The 12968-nt window shown below is 37.4% G+C and overlaps 1 protein-coding gene across 3 annotated transcripts in view; it reads right to left on the bottom strand.

The window, feature by feature from the left end:
- Positions 1-12968, bottom strand: part of trio (trio Rho guanine nucleotide exchange factor) — a 996553-nt gene that overhangs the window by 9315 nt on the left and 974270 nt on the right. For all 3 annotated transcript variants that reach the window (XM_090387950.1, XM_090387951.1, XM_090387952.1), the window contains one exon: positions 3743-3926. In XM_090387950.1, coding sequence (XP_090244076.1) covers positions 3743-3926 — 184 coding nt within the window. The remainder of the gene's footprint in view (positions 1-3742; positions 3927-12968) is intronic.

Raw genomic sequence — 12968 nt, 5'->3', positions numbered from 1 at the left:
ATACCTTTTTCATGTTTAGCTTCAAAAATTTCTTTTCCACTTTCCTCTCAAGTTATCACAAAATCATTTATCTCTCTGTTCAAATTTGATACCTTTCTGTAACCTTATTTCTAAAACATTCTTTGTGTGTGAACGTGGATGCAAAATACCTATTCAGTTTGTCAGCAACCTGAGTAGGTTCATCAATAGTTAAATTATTCAGATCTAGTGTATCAGTGATCCATCCCCTTCTTTCTAGTGTTTATGTCAGTACATCCATTTAGATCTAATGCCTTGAACACTATCTCTTAGTTGGTATGAAAAGCCTAGTAGCTTCTACAATTACATCCCTGAATACTTCCCATTTAAAATCTGCTGTTGGTAACTTCATCAGTTGGTCCCACTGCAGTCACCTTTACAAAAGTAAAAGCCCTTTCCTTTGCTCTTGATAGTAGTTACATCTAAGTAAATTCCATATCAATACACTATGATCACTGCCAACTAGAGGATTCTGTTATCTGCAGATTATAGTACCTCTTATTAATGTGATGATATTGCGTTAAGGCAAAAGTCTGTTTTTCCAAAAAAAAATTAATAACAACCTTAATCACCTCATTTTTATAACCCCTCTAACAATTTGTGTAATCCTTCATTTGTAGATAATTTGAATAAATAAATGGCACCTAGCAGTGCCATTTATTTATTCAAACTGTTCAATTACACAGCACCAGATGGAAGTTCGAAAAATGTATTACTTTCTGGTTGAAAGCAAACGTTTTGGACATCTATCCTGCAATCATCCTTTTTCCATTTAAATTTGTCTTCCCTTATGTGCATTAATTGAGAAATTGTAAGGACTAAGCTGATGCTTTTGAAGTGTAGCTAGCTACAAACAGCGCTACAGTTAATAAAATATATAGTATCATGCAGAAGAGGACAAATAAAGAATTGGCTAGTTTAACATTAGGAGAGGGAGAGTATATGGCAGGATAGCTGAAGAGAAATGAAAAGTTCTGAAGCACATCACAGTTATAAATGGTCTGTAACAGTACCAGAGAAATAGTTAGGCTGGTAAACACAGGAATTTTTCTAGCAGGGATAAGGAGGTGATTATCCCCTTGTATAAGGCAATGGTCAGGCCACACCTTGAGTATACTGTATACAGGTCTGGAGGCCTCATTTTAAGAAAGATGTAGAGCTGTTGGAATGAGTACAGAGAAGGGCAACAAGATTAGTGAATGGAACAAAGGGTTGATCTTATGAAGAAAGGCTTAAGTTTTGCAAATTACAGTATTTGGAGACTAGGCACCTGCGAGGTGATCTGACTGAAGTGTATCAAACCATTCAAGGTTTGAGCATGCTCAATGCTGATGGGATTCTTCCTCTAGCTCAGAATAATCACCTGAGAGGGCATAAATTCAAATTGAGGAAAGATAGTTGTAGGACAGATGTGTGGAAGTTTGCCTTTAGCCAGCAGGTGGTTGATTGCTGGAACAAACTTCCATCTGTCGTAGAAGTTGATAGCTTAAATAGATTCAAGGCAGAACTAGACAAACATTTGGACCGAGTGGATGGATGAAATGAGAAGGGTTTTTTTTTTGGCTGATGCTATATAAGATTGCTTTCTTGCATCATGTGTCTTTACTAATGCTAAAGTTTGAGTATGAGAACTCGCTTGATATTTGGTAGGATCAAAGTGTATTAAATGTCAGGATAATATTTCTAGATGAGATTATATTTCCTTCTTTTCATCAAAGCAGAAACACTCATTCCTTGATCTTGCAGTTCATTACAAACCTCTTTTGATAATTTCCCTTTATCTATTTAAAACCATTTATGGACTCACCACTACAGATATTGCCCCCCCCCCCAAAATCTGTTTTGTGTCCGACTCCTCTCCTGTTCAATGGATTATTAGAAAAGACTGGTACTACCTGCAGTTACAAGGTGTGGAAATAAAGTTCCTGGAGTGGTACAATGAAAGCAACACAAAGTGAAGCAGCTCAAAAATGGTTTTGTTTTCATTCAAAGTAATAATCACCTAATTGAATGCACTTATTACACCATTCTAAAAGTTTCTGAAGAGTCAGAGAAGGCATCTGAGGAGATGATGATCAGTTTGACAGTTACATTTTCTTTTTGTCCTCAGCATCCTGAAATCTCTTTTCTTTGAGGGCAGATTTCACCTTGGGAAAGAGGAAGAAATCTGCTGGTACTAGACTGAGAGAGTTTGGGTGGATGATTGCTCAGTACAATGGCATGTTTTATTAGAAATGTCTTCACAAAAAATGTGGAATGGGTGAGGGCATTTTTGTGCAACACGAATCAGTTGCCTTTCCTCTCAAAATTTTAGCTTCACTCAAGAAATGCATTTCAATAGTGTTCGAAGCACCCATATGTAGAATTCAGCATTGACTCGCTCCCCTTCAGGTGCAAATTCCTTGTGAATCACACCCTGTTTGTCAAAAAATATCATCAGCGTCATCTTGAATTTTGAAGTCCACTGCATGCTCTGTCACTATGTCTCTGAGCTGTACTGAAACACCCAACGCTCATTCCCAGTGACAATACAGTTGGGGAAATTAGGATTGCATTGACAAGTCTGGATGAAATCATATAATGTCACTCTTTTCTGCTTATCCATGAGGCTGTGCAGCATAAATTTTGTTTCCTTTTCCCTAAATCATCTGCATTTGAGCAGATGATTTAGGGAAAAGCAGCATTTGACAAATCATCTCCTTATTCATATCCAACTCATCAGCCATCATTATGAGGGTCAAACAATGATCTTTTGTCACAATTTCCTGAAATTTTGCAACCCTGTCTTCATTTTGAGGACAGAGTCGTAAAAGTTCAGGAAATTGTTCTTGGGTCATCCACAGCAGATAGAAGTTCGAAAAACTGATTACTTTTTGGAAAGTAACCCTGAAAGCTAAGTATATTTTAGAATATACTTGTGTCTGTCCTTGAACCATTTATATTCATTCATTAAAGCTCATGAGTTCATTAAAACACAGAACCATTTATATACATTCATTAAAACACACTGGTATGACTTAACATTTCATCACTGTAAACAGTATGTTAACACCACTAATGAAACTGGTTGTTACTTGTGACCTGTCATCCTAATGGCAATCTCTATATCACTAACTGTTGGAGGAAGTCTGAACTACAACATACCACTTCCATTTATTTTTCAACTAATCAAACACGACTGCAACAGCACCAGTCCATGAATTTTATTTCCACACTTCATATGTTATATGTTGTTGCTGAGCTGAGTTTTGAGTCTTTTGTTTGGATGTCAAGTTGGGACTTTGTAGATGACCTTTGGGTTGCTCGTCATGCATTTTTTTTAGCCCTTGGTGGGTGTCTTTCCTCTCAATCAGGCCAGGGGCCCCACAGTGCAGAAGAGAAGCGAAGTGCCATTTGTAAGTGACTAAGTCTTTAAAAGAAATGAATTTTTATTATCTTTTAACTTCATTTTGGCTTTTTCCTAATTTGTTAAAAAATAAACTTTAAAAATTTTAAAGCAAAGGAAGTATTAAATCACTCAGAAATGTTATTAATATGATCCTTAATCATTCAATGTGATCATTAATAAACTTGCATGGCACTTGGAGTCATCACTGAGTAGAAACTTCATACCAGTAGTTATGATATTCATAAACTCTATACAAGTTGGTAAGGCAGTTTATAAGAAAACAATTTATTCTTTTCTTTTTTAGTAAAATAAAGTTAATAAAATTTAAAAACTAACCTTTTAAAAATTGCAACTGAGCTTCTAAAATGATGCGGATTTTATTAACCCACTCATCTCTAACTTCCTGAGTTGGTCCCTGAACTACAAATGTTAATCCCTCATGGTGAGGGTCCTTTGAATGAAGAGCAAATTTTAGAGGATCACCATCCTCTGTTTCTTCCTCCAATGCCATTTTATTTGCCTTATTAAGAAAGAAAAACAATGAGTAGAACAGTTATTTAAGAAATTTGACAATTTTCAAATACTGTTAATCATTTTGATAATTTTATTTTTACAATTAAAAATAACAGCACATAATACACTAGAACAGATGTGATGACACACCATCTTGCAACACACACACACAACTTGCCAAGACTTCCACTGTTATTACAATCTAAATCAGTGGTTCTCAACAATTTTCTTCTAACCACCTCCCATCCCCACTCTGAAAGATAACTTTAAAATAATGATTATGAGTTTATGAGAGAGAGAGAGAGAGAGAGAGAGAGAGACTTTTATGTTGTGCTCTCAATACAGATTAATGAAAGCTTTTATTTTGCTAATATTTAAAGAAGCTTAATAATCTCCCCAAATCTATAAGAGAGGAGCAAGGTGTGATGGATGATTACGGACTCGACACATTTATGGTACTGTGTCAGGTCCTTTCATGCACTTCATCCTAAATGAAGAAGTGCACGAAAAAGACTTCTTTCCTGCCATATCTAGTATTATAAAGCAGATAGATGCAAGAAAAAAATTTTTAAATTATATATCTGGATTTTATTAGGATTTTGATACAGTTCTTCAAGAGAAATTACATAAATTAGAGCAAGTCAGGGAAGAATTAGGAGTTGGTTGAAGGACGGAAGATGGGGTAGTCATAAATGGGCATTCATCAGAGTGGACCGGAGTAGCATTTGGGATCCCACTTTATGAATATGAAAACTTTATGAATATGATTAGTGGCACTAATCTACCACATATAACAATTAAACTGTTTTATTGCAAATGCGCTGTTTGTTATTTGGTTTTTAGGAGCATTAGCAACTAAGGCCATATTGCTCCAGGAATATGCGGTGGTCATTCCCTGACCTTTCCGCATCCTCCGTGTTTTGTGGTGAAGGGCTCAAATCCCAGTCTAATCAAGAAGCGTGTGCTATGCACTGCTGCTTCTTCCCACCTGGCTATGGAGGCACCAGCAAATGTTCTCAACAGAAACACTTGAACGGTTTGGAATATTCTGGCAGATCACTGCCTCCCATTGCTAGGCCTGTTAGAATGGCCCTTGGATTGACAACCATGAGGAACTGGTTAATTAAAATCTGTCAAAGAGTTTCCATAGAGATTTGTTTAGAAATTACAAAATTGTTTGTCTAATGTCATCTAAAGTGTCATGTGTAAGATGACTAAGGTTTGGAGAATGGTTAATAATCAGAACCAGGCCAAGCTACTTCAAAAGGATTTGGACTGATGCACCTGGACAGGTATTTTGAACGAACAGAGGGGTGAAGCGGAAGTGGGTTTTTTTTTTTTGGCTGATGCTGCATAAGCTTGCTTTCTTGCATCAAATGCCTCTACTAATGCTAATGCTAATATTGTCTGAAAAATGGCAACTAAAGTTTTATGCCAAAAACTGCAAGGTACTGTACTTGAAGAACAGAAACCTGGAGTATGGGGTGGGAGAAGAATTAAAGGATATTCGGAATGAGAATTTCATTACAATGCAGAAAGAGGCAAAGTTCAACATGCATGTCAACAGAAGGCAAGAAGGGCAAATGGTGTCTTATGACCTATCAGAATTTTTTAAGTAGAAAAAAGATCATTATAAAATGATGCCGAGACCAGACTTGGAATATGGAATCCAGGTCTGGAGGCCACATCTAAAGAAAGATATCCCAATGAGAAATGGTTTATAAGATGTGGTCTGTAGAGCTTGGAAACTAGAAGAATGGAGATGGCAACACTTGGGGGGGGGGTAGTAAAGTAAAATGTTCTACTTATACTCCAGCATGACCTGGTAGGCCAAAGGAGTGCAATTTAATCATTTTGATAATGAATATAATCATTAAGCAGTGACATAGGACTGAACCACTTTTTGCTTGATCATTCATAAGGCCAAATTAATGAAGGAGGAATATTTTCAAGGATGCACAACCATAAAATCTTTGGCATCTAAAGTTCAGCTGCTTAAGCTACCTTCAGGCAACATACTGTGGAACACTGGAATAAGTTGCCTGCAAGGATGGCTGAGGGAAAGAGTGTGGAAAAATTCAAGGCAGAACTGGAGAAGCAATTTTTGATGATGGAAATAATATGAAAGTTTTATTTTATTTTTATTTTTGGGCAGGAATGTAAACAATAAGAGGAGAGAAGGGGAAATTATTGGTTTAAGTATTATTGATGCAGCAGCAATGAAGGGTATAATGAATAAGAAGTACATCACATAAAAGACAGAACAAGGACTTTGATAATATACTAATAGGTCAGCAGATCAAACAGGTATCTATATAGGGAAGAACATATAGAAGAGAAAATTCATTCAAAAATTAAAAGTTTACTAATTTTAAATACATAAATAAATTTTCTGTTTATAATCCAGAATGACCACATGGCCAGAGGAATTCACAAGATAGAGAGAATACAAGAAACAGCACTGAATTCAGCAGTCACAGGCTTGAACCCCGGTCACTCAAAGTGAGTGTACTTATGCACCCTCACACTAACCGCTCCGCTATGGCAGTCAGAGCACATTTAAGAATATATAGCAGTAAGAAATTTAAACTCAAAAAAGTTTCAATGCATTTTGTGTTAGCTTTTCATGGAACAAAATCTGTTGCAATAGTACGATGATAATTTGGCATTAAGTATAGGAGCAAAAAACCATCCACCAAATAAACCTTCATTCCTTAGTTTGGTTTTAAGTGACAAGAAAACATTTCATCTGACCAGAACAGTGAACTTGGTACAATCTGCAGGTAAGGAAGAGTGAAATTCCATAAAATGAGAAAGGTATAGTCCTAAGTTAATCCCTTTGCAACAATATCAACATCCTGACAAGCTACAGGGTTGAATAATGACACGGCTGCAGGAAGACATTTCAAATCTAGTTTATCCACAAAATGCAGACTTGCAACACTTCCATAATGAAATGAAATCATGCTTGGATGAACTTCATCGTAATTAATGGAGTGTGCATGGAGGCCATATGGAACAGTGCAAGATAACCATAACTTACACCCATGGATTTTTTTTCTCCTGGGGGCTTATATGACACCACTAAAGAGTTTAAGATATGGACCACAGAGGTCTGTGTAATTAGGGACTAAACTATTTTCCAAAAGTAGCAGTCTGACATTGTTCGAGCCATTCATGGTACTCACACTGAACTTTAGTTTTTATAAAGATAAAAACTGAACATTCATTGGTAAAATGAGGAGATGCAGATAAAACATGATTAAAAAAAATGGTATTATTAGTCCTTAGCAGAACTGAATGATAACAGCTTTCTACATTGACTTGTCTGCCCTAATTTGAACAGATTTGCCAGAATAGTTTGCCCATGCCATGCCACTGAATGATAACAGCTTTCTACATTGACTTGTCTACCCTAATTTGAACAGATTTGCCAGAATAGTTTGCCCATGCCATGCCATGCCATGATTTTCGATATTGAGAGCCTAATCCATTTGGTATTATCTGCCTCCATCATCATCCAGATCATCATCCCTAATCCCAATGTGCTTGTAATTCAGCAGAAGCATATGACAAATGTGTATTCAAAGCAAATAATAATGTCTGCTGAACCTAGAATAGGGCTAGATAAGGATTATACCTAATCATTGAAACAGTCTGCAATCACCTTAAAGAATCTACGTACACCATATACCTTTAGTAGCTGTACACTTCTGTGGTGTGCATGTGTGTGTACTGCATCTGGGGGAACAGTAGTAGTAATCATGGCATGTGATGCAAGAAACCAAGCATATGAGCTTATGTAGCATCAGCCAAAAAAAAAAAAAATTTCACACAACCATTCCCTCCAAATGTTTGTCCAGTTCATCCCTAAATTTATTTACCTATCAACTTCCACAACGACAGATGGAAGTTTGTTCCAGCAATTAACCACCTGCTGGCGAAAGACAAATTTCTGCACATTTATTCTACAGCTGTCTTTCCCCAATTTGAATTTATACCCCCTTAGGTTTGCAATCTGAACAAGTGGAAAAATCCCATCAGAATTCAGCGTGCTCAACCCATTCAAGGCTTTATACACCTCAATCATATCACCTTGCAGGTGCCTAATCTCCACCTGCTGCAATTTGCAGAACTTAAGCCTCTCTTGGTAAGAGGATCCCTTCATTCACCAATCTTGTTGCCCTTCTCTGTACACGCTCAAGCAAATCTACATCCTTCCTAACATGAGGCCTCCAGACCTGTACGCAGTACTCAAGGCATGACCTGACCATTGCCTTATATGGAGGGACAATCACCTCGTTTTCCCTGCTAGCAAAATTCCTGTATATCAATGACAAAACCCCATGACCTGCTCTGGCAGCCTGTCTACATTGCTCAGAAAAATTTCATATCTGACTGCACAATTACTCCCAGGTCTTTTTCGTTTTCTACTACCCTAAGTGTAGTACCACACAGTTGGTACGTTCCTCTGGGGTTACTTCTATCCATATGCAGTACTTTGCATTTGTCAATGTTAAACTCCAGTTGCCACTTCTCAGGCCATCTTCCCAAAATTTCTAGATCTTGTTGCAGTAGACACTGCCTTTAATGTCATTAACAACCCTGCCAACCTTTGTATCATCTGCAAACTTCGACACTAAGCCCGATATACCTTCATCAATATCACTGATAAATATACAAAACAACAGTGGACCCAACACCGAACCCTGTGGGACTCACAAATAATCATTGATTACCACCCTCTGTCTTCTCCCACTCAACCATCCTTTTATCCACTGTAGCAACTTACCCTTAATACCATTCTGCTCCAATTTGTACAGTAGTCTTCCATGCACAACAGTATCAAAAGCTTTCTGAAATCCAAGTATATGATATCAAAATTATTTTTTGCATCTAGTTCCTTTGTAACAACATAATATGCAATCAAATTTGCAGACAAGACTTTCCCTTAACAAACCCATGCTGTGTCTGAATTATTGCTGAAGTCTTGTCTAGATGATCCTGCAATGCATCTTTAACCAGTGACCCCATTATTTTACCCGGAACAGAAGTTAAACTAACTGGTCTGTAATTACTAGTGTCACCCTTCGATCCCCCTTTGTGAATCGGGAATACGTTTGCACATCTCCAGTCCATGGGAACTTCCTCTGAGTCCAAGGATGCTCTCATAATTATGCCTATGGGTTTGCTAACTTCCCTTGCTGCCTCCTTCAATATAACTGGATAGATTCTATCTGCCCTAGTTGCTCTTTTTATGTTTAGCTTCAACAATTTCTCCTCCACTGTCCGTTATTACGAAATCATTTAGCTCCCTGTTAGGGTTTAGTAAATTTCTATTCTCTCTTCCTTACAGAATTCCTCCTGTAGATGCAAAATACTCATTCAATTTGTTTGCCATCTGAGCAAGACCATCAACAAGCAAACCATCGATATCAAGTGGACTAATCTGATTCATCCTCTTCCTTTTAGAGTTTATATAAGTAAAGAAATCCTTGCTGTTTTTCTTAGCATCCTTTGCCAAAGACTTCTCGTAATCTGCCTTCACCTGACTAAGCTCCTTTGTGACTTGGTTGCAGACCAGCTTATATCTATCGTAGGCTTCCATGTCACCTTTCATTTATGTATCCCATGCATTTTTCTTCTCTGCCATGAGTCTCATTAGTTCATTTCACAATCATTTAGGCCTAAACCTTGAACAATATTTCTTAATAGGTATGAAACTTTTAGTATCTTCCATGATTAATTCCTTGAATGCTTCCCACTTAGAATTTGCTGTTGGTAAAATCATCAGTTGGTCCCACTGTACAGAATTTAAAAACTGTCTGAGGCCACTGCAGTCACCTTTATGGAAACAAAAAAACCTTTCCTTTATCCCTGATGGTAATTATATCTTTAAGTAAATCCCACATCAGTACACTGTGATCACTGCCACCTAGTGGTTCCTTTATCTGCAAATTCTTAATACACAAATGATAACTGCTGATAACCAGATCGAGAGAGAGAGAGAGAGAGAGAGAGAGAGAGAGAGAGAGAGAGAGAGAGAGAGAGAGAGAGAGAGAGAGAGAGAGAGAGAGAGAGAGAGAGACAGAAGTAGAAAGGAATCACCAAGAAAGGGAAGAATGATGATATCCAGCTTAGGACCCTGGGTGTGCCAAGCCCATGCTCACCAGATGTGAGCCCCTGGGGGTATTTTTACTAGCCCACTCTATTTCTCTGTACAATTGTTCATTGTACTCATTCGAGTCATTAGGCTTATAACACACTCCTACTCTTATTTTTGCTTTTGCAGTGCTCATGTCACACCAAACTGACTCAACAGTACACTGTCCATCTATATCAATTGGATTCACTGGTCTGATAAAATGTTATATAGGAAGACAGCAGAAGGTCCGGAAGATGATCAAGCAATCCATGAACACAAGGAAGAAATTAGATTTTCATCTACCACCTATTCATTTGCAAGAAGGCTGAAGGCAAAGTGAATGCTTTTCTGAGTTCTAAACAAAGTTTCATGGTGGTAGATGAGCATATCTTTGAGTAGTTCTTGGATATGAATACAAAAAGGACAGCTGGCAGTCTGACACGTATGGCTCAGTTCTTGTTGTTGTGAGAGTTTAATGGCACAGGTTTGCCATGGTCAAATTGTGCCTTTCAGTTTAACACACAAGCACGCGATCAGCATTATGAATTAGAAATGGTCATATAATTTAATCTGCAGATAACTGACAAATTCCATCAGATCTGCTTCAACAATGATCTGGCATTTGCATAATAAACACAATTTATGAGGATATGTTTTAGGAGGGTTAGTCCCAGGGAATGGTTAAAGATGTATCACAAAAGTGTGATCAATGCATGCTATGGCAAGTACAACTTTCTCTTGCTTATTCAGCCCAAAACTTGATTTCTACAATCATGATTTATGTTTTATTTCTGAGAGTTTATTATTTTTTTGGTCTTTCCAGATTTGTTTCCACTACTTATAACATACTCCTCAAATGAAAAACTTGTAGCCTGTAAATGGGATCTGTCCTTGGGCTGGTTCAGCAATGGTTAGGTGTATGGCAGCTTGGTCTGCACATTCATTCCATGGAATTCCAGCATGTCTTGGAATTAAAAAAAAAAAAAAAAAAAAAAAGAGTGATTGCTCTATTAGTTTTTGCTACATTCAAATGGAATGAACTACTACCATGAGTGAGTAAGTCTACTATGTGGAAATACAGAGTCCAGTCACAATATTATGATCACCCCCCCAATGCAGACATCACACACCACAAGCATATATATAAGACAATGAGCCATGCTATGTAATCAGAATTGTCTGTGAGTGGTTTGAGGAGCACAATGAACACTTCCAGCTACTCCCTTGGCCACCAAATTCCTCGGATCTTAACCCAATTGAAAATCTATGGGACCACCTCGATCGACAAATCAGATGGATGGATCCTCCACCAAGGAACCTACAGGAATTCCAGGGTGCACTGCAGTTTGAATGGTCACAGATACCCGTAGCAACCTTCCGCAGACTTATTGAGTCCCTCCCATGGCAGCTGGTCATAATAATGTGACTGGACCCTGTATATCTGCCTTCTTTTCATTATATGGCCAATCTAATACCAAGCCAAAATCAAAAATGCTATGAAATATTTGACTGTGAAAACTAGACTCTTTTGAAATTGAAAAACATAAATAATAATTAAAGCAAATTAAATTATTAAAATGATAAAAATACAGGAACTCCCCAACTTACGTAATACTTGACTTATAAATTCGACTTTACTTGCTATTTATCTCTCTAAAAGATCATATTTATAATGGAAATTGCATTACACTTTCATCGTTATCATATGTTCCGTTATAAGAATCAATTTTGAACGCCTTTGTGATATTTTTCTAAAGCACGTTTCTGGAGGTCACGACCAAAAAACAATAAAAAACATTTGCATTTCCGGTTCATTGGGCTTTTCTGTTAGGGCAATCTATTATAAATGGGTATTTTATTGCATTTGTCATAATACCAATCGATCTTATTGCATTTGTGATAATACCAATAACTGCAATTGTGTGGGTTTTTATGCTTATTATGGTGAAATGTGTTCCCCTTCACTGAAATCTTCAATCAATTAAAAAACAAATTTTCAGAAACTTCTCTTCATTCATATTTACGTATTACAATGATGAAGGGAAAGGGACCAATGAAAAGTGCAAGTGGTGTTAGTGCCACGAAATGAAACAAAATTGATTTAGAAATGAAGATGAAAATGATTAAGAACTACAAAGCAGGACAAAGTTTGTCCATTAATGCAAGGGTATTAGGCCTTGCTGCATCAACAGTGAACACTATTTTAAAGGACAGTGTGTGTATAAAAGAACATGTCAAAGGATCAATGCACTTAAGATCAACAGTGATCACAAAACAGCGTTCAGGTGCTATATCGAAGATGGAACAGCTATTAATAATATGGATGGTAAATCAGATTCAGAAGCGAATCCCCCCCCCCACCGGAGTCTAATGACCATTCAAGCAAAAGCAGCAAGTATTTATAAAGATATTAAGGATAAGTACGGTGAACCCCAACCCAAGTTCGTGGCGAGCAATGGGTGGTTTAATAGGTTCAAGCATCGTGCTGGTTTCCACAAAGTTAAAATATGCAGTGAAGTCGCCAGTGCCGATTCTGCAGCTGCAGAGAAATTTTGTGATGTGTTGGAAAAAATTATTGATGAAGGCAGCTATTCAACACAGCAAATTTTTAACATTGACAAGTGTGCTTTTTATTGGAAAAAAATTCCGGATCGAACATACATTGCCAAAGAGGAAAATACAATGCTAGGTTTCAAGCCGTCAAAAGATAGGGCCATGCTTTTGTTTGGGACTAATGAGCAGGAGGATTACAGATTAAAACCACTGCTTGTGTACCATTCTGGAAATTCTCGTGCATTTAAGGGCATCAATAAAGCCACCCTACCCATGCATTTCTGATCGAACCAGAGAGCATGGATAACAATATCTCCCTTTGAGGATTGGTTTAAATGCTGCTTCATTCCA

Source organism: Mastigoproctus giganteus, chromosome 13 (genome assembly GCF_048544385.1).
Source record: "Mastigoproctus giganteus isolate SK-2022 chromosome 13, ASM4854438v1, whole genome shotgun sequence".
NCBI lineage: Eukaryota > Metazoa > Arthropoda > Arachnida > Uropygi > Thelyphonidae > Mastigoproctus > Mastigoproctus giganteus.
The sequence above is the reverse complement of the archived record's forward strand: the minus strand, read 5'-3'. Positions and strand labels throughout refer to the sequence as shown.